Consider the following 20647-nt stretch of genomic DNA (forward strand, 5'->3'; position numbering starts at 1 on the left):
CAACATGTGTTCACTAACCATGAAAAATTCCGTGCATCTGGGTCGGGTACTATCCGATATTGTTAAAAAACATCACCTTTATCAATTGTTTAGATTTTATAAATATAGAAAAATTAGACTAAATTTTATAATGCACATTTTCTTTTTTCCGCTAGTATATTATACACACTAACAAAGGAAAATGAACATTGAACAAGACATTATTGATCATTTAAATGTCATCATTTCTTAATTTAAAAATTTGCCCAATTTTAAAAATGAGAGTTCACTGTTATCTGCATCCCCAGATTTTCCCAAATACAAGAATGTGATATGAACCTAGCTTATAATAAACACAATTCAGTGAAAATGAAATAGGAATGTCATCCTTTTATTCATTCATTTATTTGCAATCCATTTACAGATCATTATAAAATAACGTTGCACCTGGTGGGTGACCTCTGGTCACCTTCTGATTTCAGACATGAAAATTATGTTACTAGGCCTATGGGTTATACATGTATATAGTGTCAAGGTGAAATGTCTAGCTCACCTGAGCCAAAGTATAAAATGAGTTGTTTTTTATCATTTGTCTATCCGTTTATAAATGTTTTATCTACTGGGCATATTTTCACCAAACCTTAGGTTGTCCTTTATGTTCAGATGGTCGATGGGTATTTTGTCTAAATCATGTTATGATTTGACTTTGTAATTGTTCATTAGAATTGTAAATAGAAAATATAACATATATAAGGCGTGTCTGTAAGATGTGTTTAAGAGATAAAGGGAAGTATGAATTTCGGACAAAGCAGGAGATTGATTATTTGGTCACTCTGTCCTTTATTTGGTTATGTATTTGAAATAGAAGTAGAAAAATAGTTACCTTGGGACACCTTTCTGTGATGTGAATATATACAATAAGGTAACCCTTACCTGACCATTACATTACTGGGTGACCAGGGGTAACCCGGCCTTATAAGATATTTACATCAATTTTGGACCAGATGTAACCCTTATATGATATTTACATCAATGGGTGACCAGAGGTAAACCTTATATGACATTTATATCAATAGGTGACCAGAGGAAATCTTTATATGACCATTACATCAAAAGCTGACTCGAGGTAACCCTATATAACATTTACATCAATGGGTGGCCAGTGGTAACCATTATATGATGATTATATTATAATGTCAACCACGGGTAACCTTTGTAGAACCATTAATCAACGGATTGGGAACAATTACCCTACATTGATATGGTCCAACTAAAGTATATTTCTTTGGTTTTATATAATGATGAAATTTCTTCATTTGGAAGTATTAAAACAAAAACAAAAATCACTCCGCCAGGAAAAGAAATATTGATTGATAATAATAATAGTAGTAGTAATTGATAAGCATAACAAAAACACAGAAAAGTGGAAAGATCTAATAAAAAGGATTCATAACAGAATGTAAATTGGAGCATGTCTACCTGCCGAATATTTGTGCTTCGGTTGATTGATTGATTGTGTCGCTCGGGAATTTTTCACTCATATGGAGACGTTTTTTCGACAATGACAAAGTCATCATGATGCAGAAAGTAGGCATATTCACCGTTTTCTAACAGACAATAGTTTTACTTGTATTTATTATTACGCGCATTTATTTCGAGATGTAAGAACTGCTTTCGGGTGACCCCGGGTCCTACTTGAGAGTACAAATTATCGCTAAAGCTTCCCAGTACTTTCAGTACTTTGATTCTCTTTCGTAGCCATAGTATACGTGTACCTCCTGTGTTTCTATTAATATTTTTTCTGAATGAATTCACAATTCATTATGACGACTTATTATCAATCATTCATTATCAAATATTGTACCAATGATTGATGGTGTGAGATATATGGTATATTCCTGGACCCAGCGGTGCTTCCACTACCAGTAACCTCCCTTTAATCTATTCTTTGTGAATCGTCAGTCTGACAAGTCGCTAAGCATTCGGAACAGAACTGACTTAACCATAAACTGATAACGTAAAATCCTTCTTGTGAATGCTACGAACAATCAATAACGTCAGAATGGGAATTCCTAAAACTGTCAGCGAGACATAAATACACATACACCGGCCGGCCGACATCAGATCATCGTTTGTTCAAGCATTGTTCACATCCCTAGGCTAATCATTTCCGTATTTTAATCACGCAAGGTAAGTGAAAACATTCTGTACAAAATGGTGACCTACTTATGGGGGCGTGTCCAGATCTGTATGCAATCGCGATTTTGTCAAACCATGAACATTGTACTGTTGTGCATGCACATACTAGTTTAGCCCTGATTTGAATGCGTTCATGCGCAGACTTTAGACAGAATTTATAAGTATGCATGCTGCGTTTAGCTGCATATATGTATGTTTGTAGGTGTGTATATATATATATATATATATATGTAACAGGAAGGGAGAAAATGCAACGGACCAGACCGGGATTCGAACCCGGGCCCCCTGAATCTCTAGTCAGGTGCTCTACCAACTGAGCTAACTGGCCACCTGTGATCGAACCCGGCCGACCGCTACATTCCTCCCTCCTTAAATGTCTTCACACCCTGAAGACATCAACCCAAGTTCTTATTTGCCCCTGGGAGGACTTTCACCTCCAAGTCCAGGGGTGGTCAACGGCACCAAATCTGTAACAGGAAGGGAGAAAATGCAACGGACCAGACCGGGATTCGAACCCGGGCCCCCTGAATCTCTAGTCAGGTGCTCTACCAACTGAGCTAACTGGCCACCTGTGATCGAACCCGGCCGACCGCTACACATATATATATATATATATATATATAATTAATATTTTTTCAGAGAGCTACAGTTCTGCAGCTAGTAATTATATACGACACAGTTTCAAGATTCTTCTAATTCTACACTCTGTTCCTGGATTAATTATATACGACACAGTTTCAAGATTCTTCTAATTCTATACTCTGTTCCTGGATTAATTATATACGACACAGTTTCAAGATTCTTCTAATTCTACACTCTGTTCCTGGATTAATTATATACGACACAGTTTCAAGATTCTTCTAATTCTACACTCTATTCCTGGATTAATTGATTGACAAGTGTTTCTTTCATGTATAACTCCAACCAGTTCCCACTCAATGTTATGATGACACTTAAGCCTAGCTGCAGAACCGTAGCTCTCTAGACAGACCATAAACTGAGAATAGACTTAGTCAAAATTTTGATTAATAAGCTATACATCATATCTAATGCATTTACTCTTAATAAGATTTTGTCTAGCACAGATGTTTAAAAAAAACAACAGGTGCAGGTTTATATAAAAAAAAAAAAAGTAAATGCAAATAAATAATGAAAATCACATAAATTTGTTGATGAAAAATATTTCAAAAGTTAGCTGGATTTGAAATTTAGACTTAAATCTTTCCTCAGTCTTGGGATCTGATCTGTCCAAAGATCTACAGATCTGCAGCTATAGGCTTAAGCCATGGGTGCACAAATGACAATATTGCACCATTTAGAAAATTTAAAACAGTAAAACAATTTTAAAATAGTTTGTTATTATGGACCACCAGTAATTTAGTCCATTACAATACCACCCCAACAGAATTGATAATGAGTTTTATACAACTGATCGTGCTTGTTTCAATACTGGGAAAATATCAATTTGATAAATTCTAAATATAGTTATACTTTTTCTATAATATCATTATTATCATAATCCCACACTTCACATGCATGCAACATAATGTTTTATGGTCATATTTTTATCAAACAAGTCTGACAGTAAATTAAATTATCTACTTTTTCTATTAACACTATATATAGAGTTTTGGAAGCTGAAGAATTAAATAAATACATTTTTGATCTAATAAAAGTACCACTATGTGAGGATATGACTCTCTAAATACATGTACTTGAAATTCTTAACATTTTCAATAATTTTGTCCTTCTTTTTCACTTGCATCACTTAGAGTAAATTAAAATGTTTATTTTTGATGCATTAATTGTTACATGTAATTTAGAATTATAGGTAAAAAAAAAAATATATGAATGCATGCTGGGCAGGAATTTTGTTGATTTTGGTGGGTTTTTTTTTTTTACAAATGGTGAGCAAGCGTCTACAGTGCATATGGTTATGTATTATACCTTGAGCAGATTCACTACCCATTATCTTATTTAGATGCCACCCAAAAGAAAAGCTGCGAAAGCCACTAAAGCTGGAGGGAAGAAAGCGAAGACCACCGCCGCAGTGGAGGAGGATAAACCAGCCACCACCCAGGACGTCATCGCTAAACTGAAGGCCAGCGAGAAGAAGTCCGGAAACAAGAAACGCAAGGTCGATAGCTTTGTGCCTTTGTCAAGCAGTTACGAGGTGAGGAGGATCGAAGTCTAATGAAATGTGTAACACAGGGTAGAAAGGTTGTTATATAGAGGTGGAGGAGAGAGAGAGGGGTGAATGGAAGGGGGTAGGGAGGAGAGAGAGAGAGGTGAATGGAATAGGGTAAGGAGGAGAGAGAATGTTATATAGAGGAGGAGAGAGAGAGGTGAATGGAAGGGGGTAAGGAGTAGAGAGAGAGAGAAAGGTGAATGGAAGGGGGTAAGGAGGAGAGAGAGAGGTGAATGGAAGGGGGTAAGGAGGAGAGAGAGAGGTGAATGGAAGGGGGTAAGGAGGAGAGAGAATGTTATATAGAGGAGGAGAGAGAGAGGTGAATGGAAGGGGGTAGGGAGGAGAGAGAGAGGTGAATGGAAGGGGGTAAGGAGGAGGGAGAGAGAGGTGAATGGAAGGAGGTAGGGAGGAGAGAGAAGATGAAAGGAAAAAGGTGAAGGAGGAGAAAGAATATGAAGAGAAGTAGGGATGATGGAAAGAACATGGTAAGAAGGAGGGAAATAAGGTGAAATAATGGAGGAAGGGTAGGGACAAGGGAATGACAGTCAAAAGAAGGGTATGGAGGAGGCAGAAATGATGAAGGGAAGAAGGGTAGGGAGGAGGCAGAGATGATGAAGGGAAGAAGGGTAGGGAGGAGGCAGAGATGATGAAGGGAAGAAGGGTAGGGAGGAGGCAGAGATGATGAAGGGAAGAAGGGTAGGGAGGAGGCAGAGATGATGGAGGGAAGAAGGGTAGGGAGGTAAAGGAAAGAAGAAAGGTTGGGAGGATGAGAGAAGAAGGTAAGAGGAAGGAGGAGGGTTAGGGAGGAGGGAGTGGAGAAGATGAAAAGGGAAGGGGGTAAGGGGAAGGAGAAAAATGAGTTAAATAGGTAAATAGAAGAGGGTTGTTAATGGGCAAGTATAGTAGGGAGGATGAGGATGGATAAGGGAGATAAATGGGGAAAATGCAAGTATAAAACATCAAGCATTTTCATACAGTAATGCTGAGTATGGTATAGGCATCCAAAATCGGAAATATGAGGGGACAGTGCATGAGCGAAAACTAAATGCGTTATGCTTCACAAATCTTATATGAATCTAGTGAAATTTGATAGCACAATGATTACAATGATAAAATATATATAAATATATTTTTTTTTTGTTCTGACATATCTATGATATGTTGTTTGGTCACAATGTCCAATCATGGATTTTAAATTTATTTAGTCATGGAATAAATTTAAAGCTAAGGTTATACAGTAGGGTAAAAAAATAATCACATTTATCTATATATTTGTAGGTTTTTGAGGATTATGATTGCATGTTGAACCAGACAAATATTGGTCACAACAACAACAAATATTACGTCATCCAGGTTCTGAAGAAGGGAGCCTCATTCTACGCCTGGAACCGCTGGGGACGTGTGGTGGGTTGATGAATGTTCTTTCACAAGAAAGTGTCATATTTTGCTGATGATTTTCAGTAAAATCTGAGTTGCTGGTGACCTGTGAATTTCATATAAAACCCCTACAAGCAAATTTATAGGAATAGATGCTTAGTTTCTTTAATGGATGTTATACCAAAAGTGGAAGCATATTGGAATTATTTATGCATAATACAAACAAATTCTTGGGATGGTGTTCTTTAGATTTCTATATTATTAATGAATATTCATGAGTCATGACAACACTCTCCCAATATTTGCTGATATCTCTCTCTTTCTAACTCTCTGTTTTTCTTTATTTCTTGCCTCACTAAGCTGAAAGCTTAATAAGCATATTACATATGGTCATTAGATGGTAGGAAGTGTCCTTAACTTTTTGAAAATATGGGCTATGTTTTGGAAATCTTTGGTCTAGAGAATGTTTATACCCAGTTGATGAGTATTGACCTCAAACAAGGTCATCAGTAAAAATAGCTTTGTTATGGTTAAGTACTACAGCCTAGTGCTTAGAATACCCATGACCACACGAGTCACTTGCCTTTAAATTAAGGTCATCTGAAGGTCAAGGTCACTGCTAGAAACAAAGAAAAATTCTTGTTTAGAGCATACATTTGGAATTAAGAGACATTAGAAGTTCAACTAGGTACACAGGATGTGTCTGAGCCTATAGTAATCCTGCACACTACGTACACAGGATGTGTCTGAGCCTATAGTAATCCTGCACACTACGTACACAGGATGTGTCTGAGCCTATAGTAATCCTGCACACTACGTACACAGGATGTGTCTGAGCCTATAGTAATCCTGCACACTACGTACACAGGATGTGTCTGAGCTTATAGTAATCCTGCACACTACATACACAGGATGTGTCTGAGCCTATAGTAATCCTGCACACTACATACACAGGATGTGTCTGAGCCTATAGTAATCCTGCACACTACGTACACAGGATGTGTCTGAGCCTATAGTAATCCTGCACACTACGCATACAGCTTCATTAACCATAAAAATGATAAATTTTGTATTTTGCGAGTGGAGAAGTAATGATTATTTTGAAAAGTGCAGATTGAAGTAATAATCATATGAATAATTGTAAGAAAATATAATAAAATATTCATGTAGTTCAATCTGCCTTATGAAATACGAAAGGCATGTAACATCATCTGCATCGATAAACATGATAAAAGGAAATAAAGGCTCAGCCTTATTTTCTGAGATTGCAAAATCATATTTTAGTTGCAAGTCTTGAAATCAGTAGATGTTAATAAAAACGAATTGAACATTAAATATAGCTATGAATGAAATTCACAGGGAGAATCTGGGGCCAATGCTATGAAGGGACCATTTGGCTCCTCTGACCCAGCAATCAAGGATTTCACCAAAAAATTCCAAGATAAGACCAGGAATAAGTGGGTGAATAAAGACAGCTTTAACCCGATTCCAGGAAAGTACACCATGATTGAAATGTCTCTAGAGGATGAGGATGAGACAGATGCCCCAGCTCAAGTAAGAATCGAAGTGGTTTTCTGCAGGTTTCAGTTGATGTTTAAGAGGTTTGTTGTATATAAGTGGTTTTCTGCAGGTTTCAGTAGATGTTTAAGAGGTTTGTTGTATGTAAGTGGTTTTCTGCAGGTTTCAGTAGATGTTTAAGAGGTTTGTTGTATGTAAGTGGTTTTCTGCAGGTTTCAGTATATGTTTAAGAGGTTTGTTGTATATAAGTGGTTTTCTGCAGGTTTCAGTAGATGTTTAAGAGGGTTGTTGTATGTAAGTGGTTTTCTGCAGGTTTCAGTAGATGTTTAAGAGGTTTGTTGTATGTAAGTGGTTTTCTGCAGGTTTTAGTAGATGTTTAAGCGATTCATGTAAGAGTTTTGTCATCAGATTTCAGTAGTTGGGTCTATTTGTTTGCCATCTCCACAACTGGTCCAGGATATCACCAGTACGTCTCCAGTCTCTACTTGCTATTTGAGAAGTAGACGAAAGAAATCTACTGGAGATCTCCGAGCTGCAAACGAGCAAGTTAGGATCCCTCGTGTAGATCTCCACCCGACCAAACGAATACACCCTAGCTACTAGATGTTTAAGTGAATTCATGTTTGTAAGTGGTTTCAACAGGTTTCAGTAAATGTTTAAGTGATTGATGTAAGTGTTTTTTTCAACAAATTTCAGTAGATGTTTTTGGACAGCAGACTTCATTAAATGTTTACGTAGTTCATGTTTTGTATGATTTTTGGATATCATTGTGTAATTTAATGCATGGATTGACCCCTGTGACCTACTCTAGGAAAGGAATTCTCTGGAAGTTTGTTTTAGTTGAAATAGACTGCTGTGTTAAGTGTGCTCACTACACCAAGGGGCATACTCTTTATGACACTATGTCACAAGATGGCGATTTAAATGTTTAGTGAAATTATTTGTATCGATCAATTTGTTTGTCACTCATGATAGTACAGTGGTTAAAGCATTAGGCTGGTGAACCGCAGATCCTGAGTTAAAATCTGCCGGAGTCTTTTCTTCATAAATATTGAAGTAAATGTTTGAAAATTCTATTTTTTATCCAAAAAAGACATAATTTCTGCCTTTTTGACATGCAGAATATATATATATATATATAAATACATATTATGTACTTATCTTATCATATCTCATTATATCTTTCATAATTATTTTGTGCTGATTTGAGAATCTCTTTCAAGGTGTAGTGTCGAGCCACCTTAATAAACATTTTACAGAGTTTTTGGATTATATCTGTACTACTTTGGAAATTTGGTATGAAGCATCATTGGGACAATCAATTGTAAATTTCAGGACTCCAGCACCCCTGGGGCCCTAGGGGCGGGACAAAAACTGCCCAAAATTGACAAATTTTTAAAAATCTTCCTCTCAAGAACCACACACATGTAAGAAAACTAAATGTATAATGATGTAGAGCAGGAAGGCTTCTACCAAAATTGTAAATTTCATGATCCCCGGGGTAGGGGTTCTGACCTCAGGGTGGGGCTAAACTTGTTATATAGTGTTTATGTGTAAAACATTTAAATGACATTTTCTTTAGGGCTTTTGATACTAAATTGAAACTAAATGGATAGAGCAGGTAGTCTTTTACCAAAATTGTAAATTTGATTTTCCCCAGAGTAAGGGTTTAGACCCCAGGGTGGGGCCAAACATAGTATATATTATTTATGTGTAAGTTTGCTGATACTGTATAAAATCTAAATGCATACTTAGGAATAGCAGAAAATGATGTACAAAAAATGGTGAATTTCACAACCAAGGGTTATGACTTTAGGATGCATCCAAATTAGTCATATCTTTTGATGTTTTAATGCTAATACACCTATTATTTAAAGCCTTTCATCAGTATATGCACTTTTGAGGGCAGTGAAGTTTTAAGAACACATCTTGTTTTATACTGTTGCTGAACATTAGAATTTAGCTTAGATATTCAGAACAGGAATTTTTTTTCTAGATTTCATAGCCCATGGAAGTAGTGATAGTTTTTCACCAGTATTCAGGTGACCAATAAGGCCTGTGGGCCTCTTGTTTTATAAAAGGGGAACATATCCGTTTAAAGAATGCATATGATTAAAAATAAGCTCTCTTTGTTTTAAATGTAGGAATATAATGTTGGAAGAATGTTTTCTTGGGTATATGTTATTTCAAACCATACAAGAGTGTGAAGAGGCCCACACCAAGGTACTAAGCAAATCGTATTCATGCACACAGTGTGCGATGGCCTAGGGAAATTTAACAAAGTTCATGCAATTCTCAAAAATGACTTTTTTGATAATTGTTAATACTTCCTGTAGCTTATACTGCTGAAACCATTTACTTTGTATGATTTTGATATTACCATTAAAAAGTAATGATTAAACCACTGGATATACTTAAAATGCAGTAGTAGATTATAATTTTACAATTTGAGATTTGTTCTAACATGCAATTAACAATGTATTACTATGTGGATCATGGTTGTCTGTGTCAAAGAGCATGCTTGAACAGTGGCCTTGTGTTTACTATATTCTTAAGGAGGTGCTCTACATCATCATAATGGCTAACTTCCTTTCAAAACAGGGTTGAAAATATTAATATCAACAATAATTGTCTAATGATTCATTTCCAAAATCATTGCTGAGTAGCTCAGTAGCTATAGGTTAGCACGTCAACTGCTAAACTGTAGATCGCAGATTTGAGTCCAGCAGGTTTTTTCATTTTTTTTTTTCAGATTGCTTGCTACTCAAACTAAATTTTTTTTTTTACTAAATAAAGTAAATTTGCAAGTTTTCAATTTTAAAATATTGTTGTTCATATCCTCCACATTTCTCTGGGTGTAGCATTCCTCCTTAAATTAAATGTTATTGGTTCCTAGCTGGGGGTTTTCACTGAATAGCTTGATTTTTTATGTAGGCAGCGTCCAAGTCCTCCGGACCGACTGAGAAGTGTACTCTGGATGCCCCCACCCAGGATCTATTGAAGCTGATTTTCAACCATGACATGTTTAAAGATGCCATGAAGAGTTTTGATATTGGTAAATTTCAAAAGCATTGATCTAGAAAATAATATAGATAAGGCATTCGCAAAGTTTGATTTAAAACTTCATACATAAGCACTTCATGTTTTGTTGTATACATCAGTTAGGAACTTTTATCTGCATCAGAGATGTTGATAAGAATTATAATGTGGTAGTGTGAGTGATATGGCATTCCTACTAGCTCTGGCTAGTGGGTTAACCCTTTAGCTCGATTGGTAGAGTGCTGGACTTTAGTGTCTCTGACACTAAAGTCCATGCAGCACTCTACCAATCGAGCTAAAGGGTTAACCCACTAGCCAGAGCTAGTAGGAATGCCATATCACTCACACTACCACAATAACAAGACTTACATGTAACTAAAGAGTACAAGTGATTCTGATCGAGTGCTGAATTTATCACAATGTATACCTTAACATTTTCTTCAATACATAATTTTCAGATTTCTGATATTTAAAAAAACAATGCATCGAAGAAAGAAACATATTTCATTGCTGACTATATATAATAAAGTAAATTTGACTCTTTCAGATGTGAAGAAAATGCCATTGGGGAAATTGAGTAAGACCCAGCTCGCCAAAGGCTTCGAGGTCTTGGAAGAACTAGAGCAAGCAGTGGACTCTAAAAATCGCAAGAAAATGATGGACCTGTCGTCCAGGTTCTACACCGTCATCCCTCATGATTTTGGGAGGAAAATTCCGCCTGTGATAGATACGCTGGAAATCATCCGCCAAAAGTACGACATGTTGTTGGTAGGTAGTCACCCGCTAGACGAACTATTTAAAGACGACGCCATTTGTTCCCAAGTAAACGTTACAGTTGCAGGTCTTTATATAGATTGTTATGTATTTTGTTGCTAACACCAATACATCGTTACTGTAGATTCCGTATAATTTTACACGAGTATTTCATATCGTGGAATGTGTCTTAGATTTTGAAATCATAATTTTACACGAGTATTTCATATCGTGGAATGTGTCTTAGATTTAGAAATCATAATTTTACACGAGTATTTCATATCGTGGAATGTGTCTTATATAGATTTAGAAATCGGGAGAACATCAATTTGCAAGTGATCTGTTGATCAAATTTTTTAAAACTGTATTTTAGCAATATCATGATAATAAAAGAATAAGTTTATTTTGCGAGTGATACATGTTTATATTTTGTAGTCTGCAGTATTCATTCATGTTAAAATACACATTTTTCTTTTTTTACTTTTAATTAAGGTCTTGGGTGACATAGAAATTGCACAGACTCTAGAAAAGGAGAAAGAAAAAATTGTTGCGGTAAGAAAATATTATCTAGCTAGACTACGTACATGAAAAAAGCGAAGATGATAATGAACAGTGATCAATCTCATAAATCTTATAAAGAATACAAAGTCGAGAACAGCACAAACATGAAACTCTGGAAACACCAGAGGTGAGATCAGGCCTGGAGGTTATAAAACGTTTTTGAGCACGTTTTCATATTCAAACTCATGATCCATGCTCTAAATTGTACTCATACTCAAAAGTGAAAGTTATCAAACTTATATAAAATCATTCTCACACTCAAATGGAGTACATGCTCAAAAATGTTCGAGTATGTTTCGAAGATGACTCAGGTTCGTACTCAAAACAAACATGACTGAGTTTGAGTGTGAGTACATTAAAAGTTTTATAACCTCCAGACCTGGTGTATAGGAGGAGTAAGCATCCCTTGTATTCTTTATTTCTATAAGGAAAATGCATACAAGAAATCTGATCAATATACAAGTACTGCTGTATCCTGTGGGAATAAAGTATTGTATAATTCATATGAAATAATGATTTCAAAATATTTTTTTTAAAAAGGGATCAGAAAAACAACCCCACCCCCTGGATGTGAATTATGGTCTTTTGAAGTGCAACTTGGATCTTGTTGATCCTAAATCCAAGGACTATAAGGTATGTGTGATAGTTAAAACAATTAAGCTGATGAGTGCTAATATCCAACTTCCAGAATTGTGAACCAAGAGTTGTGAATTCAGGGTGGGTGGAGTGTTTGCTTGGTGAGATAGTCATGTGTTCGACTGAAATAGTCAAATTTGATATTCGGAGTATGATAGTAATTAAATCTGACATTCGAAATATAATAATAATTAAATCTGATATTCTGGAGTGTATTTAGTAATTGAATTGAATATTAAAGTATGATGAAAAGTAATTAAACATTATATTCTTGGGTGCAATAGAAATTAAATCTTATATTCTGGACTGAAGTAGTGATTAGTTCTTATGTTCTAGGATGAAATCTTATATTCTGGAGTTACATAGTAATTAGATTTTATATTCTGGGGGTGAAATTGAACTGTGTATTCTGGAGTGAAATTATAATGAAATCCTATATTCTGGAGTGTAATGGTAATGAAATTTTAATAGTAATGAAATCTTATATTCTGGAGTGTAATGGTAATGAAATCTTAAATATTCTAGGGTGAATGAGTAATTAAATTCTCTATATTCTCGTGTGAAATGATTATTAAATCGTATATTCTGGAATTAATTAAATCTGATATTCTGGAGTTATAGATAGTTACTAAATCTTGTATTCTGAAATCAGCTAGTAATTAAATCTGATGTTCTAAAATCAGATAGTAATTAAATCTTATGTTCTGAAATCAGCTAGCAATTAAATCTTATGTTCTGAAATCAGCTACTAATTAAATCTGATGTTCTGAAATCAGCTAGTAATTAAATTTTATGTTCTGGGGTGAAAGAGTAATCGGATATTATATTCTGGGGTGAAATTAAATCAGATATTCTGGGTGAAATTTTAAGATTTTTGTGCTCTAATGTATCAATACTTAATGTTTAGGGTGTTGGAGACTTTCCTGGTGCAGTGTATCAATACTTATTGTTTAAGGTTTCATAGACTTTCCTGGTGCAGTGTATCAATACCTAATGTTTAAGGTTTCATAGACTTTCCTGGTGCAGTGTATCAATACCTAATGTTTAAGGTTTCATAGACTTTCCTGGTGCAGTGTATCAATACTTAATGTTTAAGGTTTCATAGACTTTCCTGGTGCAGTGTATCAATACTTAATGTTTAAGGTTTCATAGATTTTCCTGGTGCAGTGTATCAATAATTAATTTTTAGGGTGTTGGAGACTTTTCTGGTGCAGTGTATCAATACTTAATGTTTAGGGTGTTGGGGACTTTCCGGGTGCAGTGTATCAGTACTTAATGTTTAAGGTTTCATAGACTTTCCTGGGGCAATGTATCAATATTTAATGTTTGAGGTTTCATAGACTTTCCTGGTGCAGTGTATCAATACTTAATGTTTAAGGTTTCATAGATTTTCCTGGTGCAGTGTATCAATAATTAATTTTTAGGGTGTTGGAGACTTTTCTGGTGCAGTGTATCAATACTTAATGTTTAGGGTGTTAGAGACTTTCCTGGTGCAGTATATCAATACTTAATGTTTAAGGTTTCATAGACTTTCCTGGGGCAATGTATCAATATTTAATGTTTGAGGTTTCATAGACTTTCCTGGTGCAGAGTATCAATACTTAATGTTTAGGGTGTTGGAGACTTTCCTGGTGCAGTATATCAATACTTAATGTTTAAGGTTTCATAGATTTTCCTGGTGCAGTGTATCAATAATTAATGTTTAGGGTGTTGGAGACTTTTCTGGTGCAGTGTATCAATACTTAATGTTTAGGGTGTTGGAGACTTTCCGGGTGCAGTGTATCAGTACTTAATGTTTAAGGTTTCATAGACTTTCCTGGGGCAATGTATCAATATTTAATGTTTGAAGTTTCATAGACCTTCCTGGTGCAGAGTATCAATAATTAATGTTTAGGGTGTTGGAGATTTTCCTGGTGCAGTGTATCAATACTTAATGTTTAGGGTGTTAGAGACTTTCCTGGTGCAGTGTATCAACACTTATGTTTAAGGTTTCATAGACTTTCCTGGTACAGCCAGTATAGTGTATCAATACCTAATGTTTAAGGTGTTGGAGACTTACACACGAGAGACTGGTAACAAAGGAGGATGGAGAGTGCCTAAAATAAAACATATCTGGTCCATGAAGAGAGGTGAAGAGGTATGTGTCTGAGGTCATTGTTCTTATCATCATTGTTGTTGTTAATGTTGTTTTGTTGTCATCGTTGCTTTTAAAAGAAGATGGAGAGGAAATGTTTCCTTTAAAATTCCAGGAAAAGAGATTTAAACAACACGAGAAGATATCGAACAGGAAGCTACTCTGGCACGGCACCAATGTCGCAGTGGTGGCTGCCATCTTGAAGGGTGGACTCCGGATCATGCCTCACAGTGGTGGGCGTGTCGGAAGTGGAATTTATTTTGCTTCCGAAAACAGCAAATCTGCTGGATACGGTGAGTACATGTAGCTGCGTGCCCAGTGAAAACAAACGACACCCCCTATCATAATTATTTTCATTCTTATGTGGATTCGATATATCCCCGTGAACTCACAATATAAGACACCACAGATTGTTCCACATCTGCTTCGTAATAAATATGAACGCCAAACTAACAACTCAACTTTATGATACACAGGATGATTTCAGGTCCTCCATCGTCAACTTCCCATAAATATGTAGCAATATTCCATCATCACCTACATATGGTGTTCATACCTACGCAAGTGCTTGTTCTGCTGACAATTGATTGTACAGGGGTTTCAACAATCTCATTAAAAGTCAGCATTTCGCAAATTTTATGGTCTTTATATTGATCTAGTTTGCCAATACAATCTATCATTGAGTCAAATGCTGTTTGACATGTTTCATACCGCTTGTTAGTCTGTTCTTCCTACACTGATTTGAATATGGATTACTCCATTTACCTAATCAAGATATAGGGCTTGCGGCAGGTGTGACTGGTCGACAGGGGATGTTTACTCCCTCTATGTACCTGATCCCACCTCTGGTATATCCAGACGTTCGTGTTTGCCCAACTCTTTATTTTGTATTCCTTATAGGAGTTATGAGATTGATCACTGTTCGTTATCTTCACCTTTATAGGAGTTATGAGATTGATCACTGTTCGTTATCTTCACCTTTATAGGAGTTATGAGATTAATCACTGTTCGTTATCTTCACCTTTTATAATAATGCTTTTCATTAGATGTGCTGTATATTCCCTCACTGGTCAAAAATGAATTTACTAAGAAAATCTTACCTAGATTCATTCAAAACAATCAATTTGAAAAAAATCTCATGCATGCAAGTTACTCCTTTTTTCAATTATAATGAGGAAAAAACACTGATCTCAGAGATGTTCACAGTATCTTGTAATGATGATCACCTGTTGCAGAGACTAGACAATTCTAACACAAATATATTTATGTTAAACTCTATGATCCAGAAAAGGGCAGATTACTCTTATTACAGACTGTACATGAAGCAATATTTCATCTTTCTTTTGAAAGAATTATTAAATTCAGTCTCAGATTTCCAGCCTCCCTATATATCTTAATTGGATAAAATCAAATGTGAGAAGTGAAGGTAACGAACAGTGATCAAATTCAAAATACCTATAAAAAATACAAGATTACAAAATTAATAGTAGGGCAAACACGAACCCCTGGACTCACCAGGAGTGGGATCAGGTGTCTAGGAGGAATAGGCATCCCCTATTGACCAGTCACGCCATGAGCCCTATATTTTGATTTGGTAAGCAGAGTAATCCATAATAAAAATTACTACGTATAGAACAGCCTAGCAATTGGTATGAAACACGTCAGACAACATTCGACTTATTGACAGGTTGTATTTGTAAATTGGATAGTTCTAACGACCATAGAATTTGTGAAATGCTGTCTTTAAACGAGACCGTTGAAATACCTGTAACATCACATTGTTTGCCACTAGCCTGCGACAATTTAAAATCTGATCATACGCAGAGCATGCTCTTGTGTATCCAATAAGCTAAGAGACATAAACACCGTATGCAGGTGATAATGGAATATTGCTCCATACATGTAAATATGGGTAGCTGAAGATGGAAAAGCTGAAGTCATCCCAGTTGTCACAAAGTTGAGTTGTTAGTTTGCCGTTAACATCTATTTCCAATAAATATGTTCAATAAAATACCTAAGTATAAAGTAGATGTAGAAGATTCTGCGGTGTCTTTATTTCGAGATCACTGGGATATAGTAAATTGGTATATTAATGAAAATAAGTATTGTTAATAGATAAAATGTCGTTGATATATCTAAATGTCGAATTGAAGGCCACAGCAAGAGATTTTTTCTTCTCATGTAGAAGCGTTTGAATAAATTCTACTTGGTAAAAATGTATAGACAGATCAACATAATATCCAACATTTAATGACTCAGCAATTAGTTAATCTTTTAATTTAGCTTAATATTAGTATCTAACAATCACTATTTCAGTGCGATGTGCTGGGAATACAGGTATAATGTTTCTGAATGAGGTAGCCCTGGGTAAGGAGCACATAATTACGAACGATGATTGGACACTGAAGTCGGCACCAGCTGGGTATGACTGTATCATCGCAAAGGGATGGACTGAACCTGGTAAGATGTTATATAGAAAATGAGAGAGATGGCTGATAAAACGTGTAAAGTGAGGGGAAATTCTGAACTGTTTTACTTGTGTTGCAAGTACAGAGGTGCACTATGGAGCAAAAATTCTGTCCTTGCAGTTACTTCCCTATAAATGTGACCCACATAATTTGAGAGGAATTAGATTAGTGTTGGAACATGTTCCTACTGAGGCCACCTTTAAAAAATTGTTTGCTTATCATCTCCTGATCCAGCATTTAAGATATGGATAGGTAGGTAAGAGGAAAAGTTTTAAGAAATATTTGACCAACTAAACTTCTAATATCAATCACCAAGACGCTTCTCATTACGCGGTCTCATATACTTTAAGCGTTTAAATGATCCCGGTAGGTAGTTGCATATCTAAAATCAAAACTGGTGTTGATGCGATAAAAAAAATCCTGAATGTTGAAAAAAAATCTTTTCTCAGAGGCTAAAACGTTTTCTGTTGGGCTTTGGTTTTTTTGGTCAGTCGGCAAACAGACAATTTTTTCAAAGGTAGCTAGACTTTTCCTTTCATAAAAGGTTTTTCCTTACAATTTGGGAGAGAGTCATTGGATAAACTCTTTAGGTGTCCCAATAATTACCTAAGATAACACAAATATACAAATTTGCAATAAAATGAATGCATATATTCTCTCTTAGTCCTCAGGTATTAAGTATGTCGACTAGAGAGAAAGAGAGAGAGAGAGAGAGCCCAGTCTGATTTTTTTGGAAGAAAAGAGCTATTTTAGTTCTTGTGTTTAAAGGGACATTAAACTGCCCAAGTCATACCTGCTGATCGTTACCAAAATGAGCTTTACAGTACATAAAAATCAACATTGACATGCAATTCATGCATTATGCATTCTTTTGTTGTAATTTTGACTTCAAAATTTCTTTTGTTTATATAGAAACAAAAGCAGAAACAATGTATGGAAGTCATTGATTTTAGAAAATTATGTTGGAGGTTGCTTTTTTTTCACTCTAAGATTTATTTTTCTTCTTTTTTTTAAACACATTCCAGCATTTTAATTGCAACTTAAAATATCCTAGTTGAGTAATTTTACGTAGTGCATACATGTAACTTAGGAATGACTGTTGAACGTTGGTTTATGCATATTAATGTATATTGTATTTACCGCATAAGTTTTACATTAACACATCGAATGATGATTATCAGATTATTGAGTGAAGAAATATGTGCTTTGATCAATTCCATGGGTAAATAGAAACTAACATTTTTATGCTCCCCGAAAATATTTCGGGTAGAATATAGTCCCTTTCGTGTCTGTTTGTCCGTCCGAGGTCATATCTTCTTAACTTTTCATCAGAAATTTATCATAATTGATCTCAAATATTCTTTGGCCAAGGTCATTTTGGAAAGATCTACCTTACTCAGAACATGTACATGTACGTTATATAGCAGAAACATTTCTTTATTTAACAATATCTCAACAGTTATGATCGTTTAGACCAACGTCTCTCAAGGTCATTTTGGTACGTAAGGTCACTCAGAAAAAATACCTTTTATAAGGAAAAATTTAATTTTTTCAACAGTTTTTAAACAGGTATTGACAATATATCACATAAAGTAATAGGCAAATTGCTTTCAGACAAAGTTCACTCAGGTCACTTTGTAAAGGTCAACGTCACTCCACTTCTACCTTATATATGAAAGAAATTACTTCATTTCAACAGTATTTCAACAGTTATTGATCATTGTGTGAGTCATACGTCATTTGCAGTATTTCAGAGAGCATCCATTAATTTTGCTGATAATTTTGTTATTTATAGATGTGTTCGTGCTCAGACATAATGATTTTCTATTAATAGATCCCAAAAAGGACGTAAAATTGAAGTTGGGCGGTAAAGATGTGGTGGTGCCCCAGGGTGTTCCCGTCTCCCAGTCCCAGTACAACAAAAAGAGCAGCTTTGATCAGAGCGAGTACCTTATATACAAAGAAAGTCAGAACATGATGCGGTATCTGGTGATGGTAGACTTCTAGTTCATGTCAGTCAGGATATGAGGTGTTATCTCGTGATGATGGACTTCTGTAAGCTCATGTACAGCCATAAACATACAATTTATGTTTGGTTGTTTTTTGTTGTTGTTTTTGTTTTTTTTTTGTTTTTTTGTACCTACATGTACCTTATGAAAGCAGAGTAAAGTTGTAAGTTGTGTAAGATTCTACGAAATTATTTCTCATCAAATTGCATGTGTAACCATGAACACATACGTATATTCTGTATGAATGGAGGCTTCATTTGTTATGAAATATAACATGTGTATATTCTGTATGAAATATAAGGGTTGGATTTGTTTTTGATTTGATTGTTAATTACATGTGATACAGCAGGAAAACAATGTATAGTAGATTACTGTATCAACTGAAAGTTTCATTGTTTATGAATATGTTTATCATGTGAGTACTGTAAACCTGCACCGTGATCCATTTAAAAATGAAAATCAAAGTATACAAATCGTTTGTGAAAGTTTTAAAGAAAATCAAATTACATTTTAATATTGTAAAGACCCACCTACACCGCTGTGTTTTTGTTTTACCGCCATTATGTACCGATATGGTGTGTTGGTAAGTTCTATATATTTCACAAAATGTTCATAAATATTATTTCTTTTTATAATATTATTTTATTACAGGTCATATAACATTTTTAATTGCTATATTATCTACATCTGATTTCGTGGAATAATCATTGGTTATTGTGGTTGATGTCAGATAGTTTATATTGATTATTTCCCATCATGCACCGGTTTAGGTATACTGCTGTAGGTCGTTTATGAATTGACAAACTTAAAGTTGTACATGACTTTAGATTATTGTGTACTCGTTAAAGAAACCTGAAATGTAGAGCGCCTGTGTTTTGCTAGATTTCTTAGTCTTTGTGTTTGTTGTTTGTTATTGCTGCGAAAAGGCGTAGTTAGGTGTTAGAATTTTAACAAATATTATAGTAGTTTTATGTCTTTTTAGAAATAAATATGCAATATCAAGGTAGATATTCATTCTCTTAATTAAGTTAATAATTTCATGTTTGGAGTTTACTTTTTAATCCCCGTGACTTGTCTTGGTAGAATAATTTATTCACGTTTTAATTCATTACTCTACATCTGTGATACGAGTGAGTACTCTGTATATGTACACCAAGTTTGTGAAATAAAGTAGATGTTTTTGTCTATGTATTGTCTGTTTATCTGTCAGTGTCCATTGTGGCCAGAGTATGATGACATAGTTTCGGAAGACAATGCATTGCTCAAATATAGAGTTCCCGTGTACCGCTGATGACTGCTTTTAATGAAGTTATGCAACAAAAGTGGGCAGTGCGCATGTTCACATTCATAAAAATTTTATTGTAGAGCTGATGGAAAATCTTTACATGATGGTGATCATGATGTCCAACAGTAAGTCAACAGCAACAGAGGTTTCCTGTGTGTGGTCAATTACACACACACACACACAATGAGAGGACTTCTGGAGAACTCGTACCCAGAAGACCTCGTATCCAGAGTTCTCCTGGACAAGTCGTAAACATCAATATCTGGATAGGAGTTCTCCTGAGAAAACCTTAATCATTTGTAACATTGAAAGTTGGTTAAATTACGAGTTCTCTTTGAGAAAAACTTCGTCAATTTTATCGTAAAAATCGGAGTAGGAGTTCTCTCTCGGAGAAAAACATCGTCCATTTTATCATAGCAATTTGGGTACGAATTCTTCTGGAGAAAACTTTTGTCTTATCTATTATAGAAATTTGGGTAGGAGTACATAATAATAACCCCT

General features: G+C 35.2%; 1 protein-coding gene across 2 annotated transcripts; it reads left to right on the forward strand.

The window, feature by feature from the left end:
- Window positions 1–1965: 1965 nt before the first annotated feature.
- LOC125666657 (protein mono-ADP-ribosyltransferase PARP3-like) lies at window positions 1966–20046 on the forward strand. Of its 2 annotated transcripts, XM_048899835.2 has the most exons (12): window positions 1966–2169; window positions 4160–4351; window positions 5645–5770; window positions 7103–7297; window positions 10196–10316; window positions 10848–11068; window positions 11546–11605; window positions 12155–12247; window positions 14295–14387; window positions 14500–14677; window positions 16701–16844; window positions 18687–20046. In XM_048899835.2, the coding sequence occupies exons 2-12, from the start codon at window positions 4160–4162 to the stop codon at window positions 18857–18859; spliced, it is 1596 nt and encodes a 531-aa protein (XP_048755792.1). In that variant the 5' UTR covers window positions 1966–2169; the 3' UTR covers window positions 18860–20046. The 2 variants fall into 2 exon arrangements, with proteins under 2 accessions (XP_048755792.1, XP_048755793.1); XM_048899836.2 differs by lacking the exon at window positions 7103–7297 and having other exon boundaries at window positions 2010–2169.
- Window positions 20047–20647: the final 601 nt, after the last annotated feature.

The sequence above is a fragment of the Ostrea edulis genome, chromosome 10 (assembly GCF_947568905.1).
Source record: "Ostrea edulis chromosome 10, xbOstEdul1.1, whole genome shotgun sequence".
In the NCBI taxonomy this organism is placed as follows: Eukaryota; Metazoa; Mollusca; class Bivalvia; order Ostreida; family Ostreidae; genus Ostrea; species Ostrea edulis.

Coding starts and splice junctions, on each gene's coding strand:
- LOC125666657 (XM_048899835.2), top strand. CDS start 4,160: ATGCCACCCAAAAGAAAAGCTGCGAAAGCCACTAAAGCTGGAGGGAAG. Junction 7,298..10,195: donor AGACAGATGCCCCAGCTCAA/GTAAGAATCGAA, acceptor TTTTTTATGTAG/GCAGCGTCCAAGTCCTCCGG. Junction 12,248..14,294: donor CTAAATCCAAGGACTATAAG/GTATGTGTGATA, acceptor CTAATGTTTAAG/GTGTTGGAGACTTACACACG.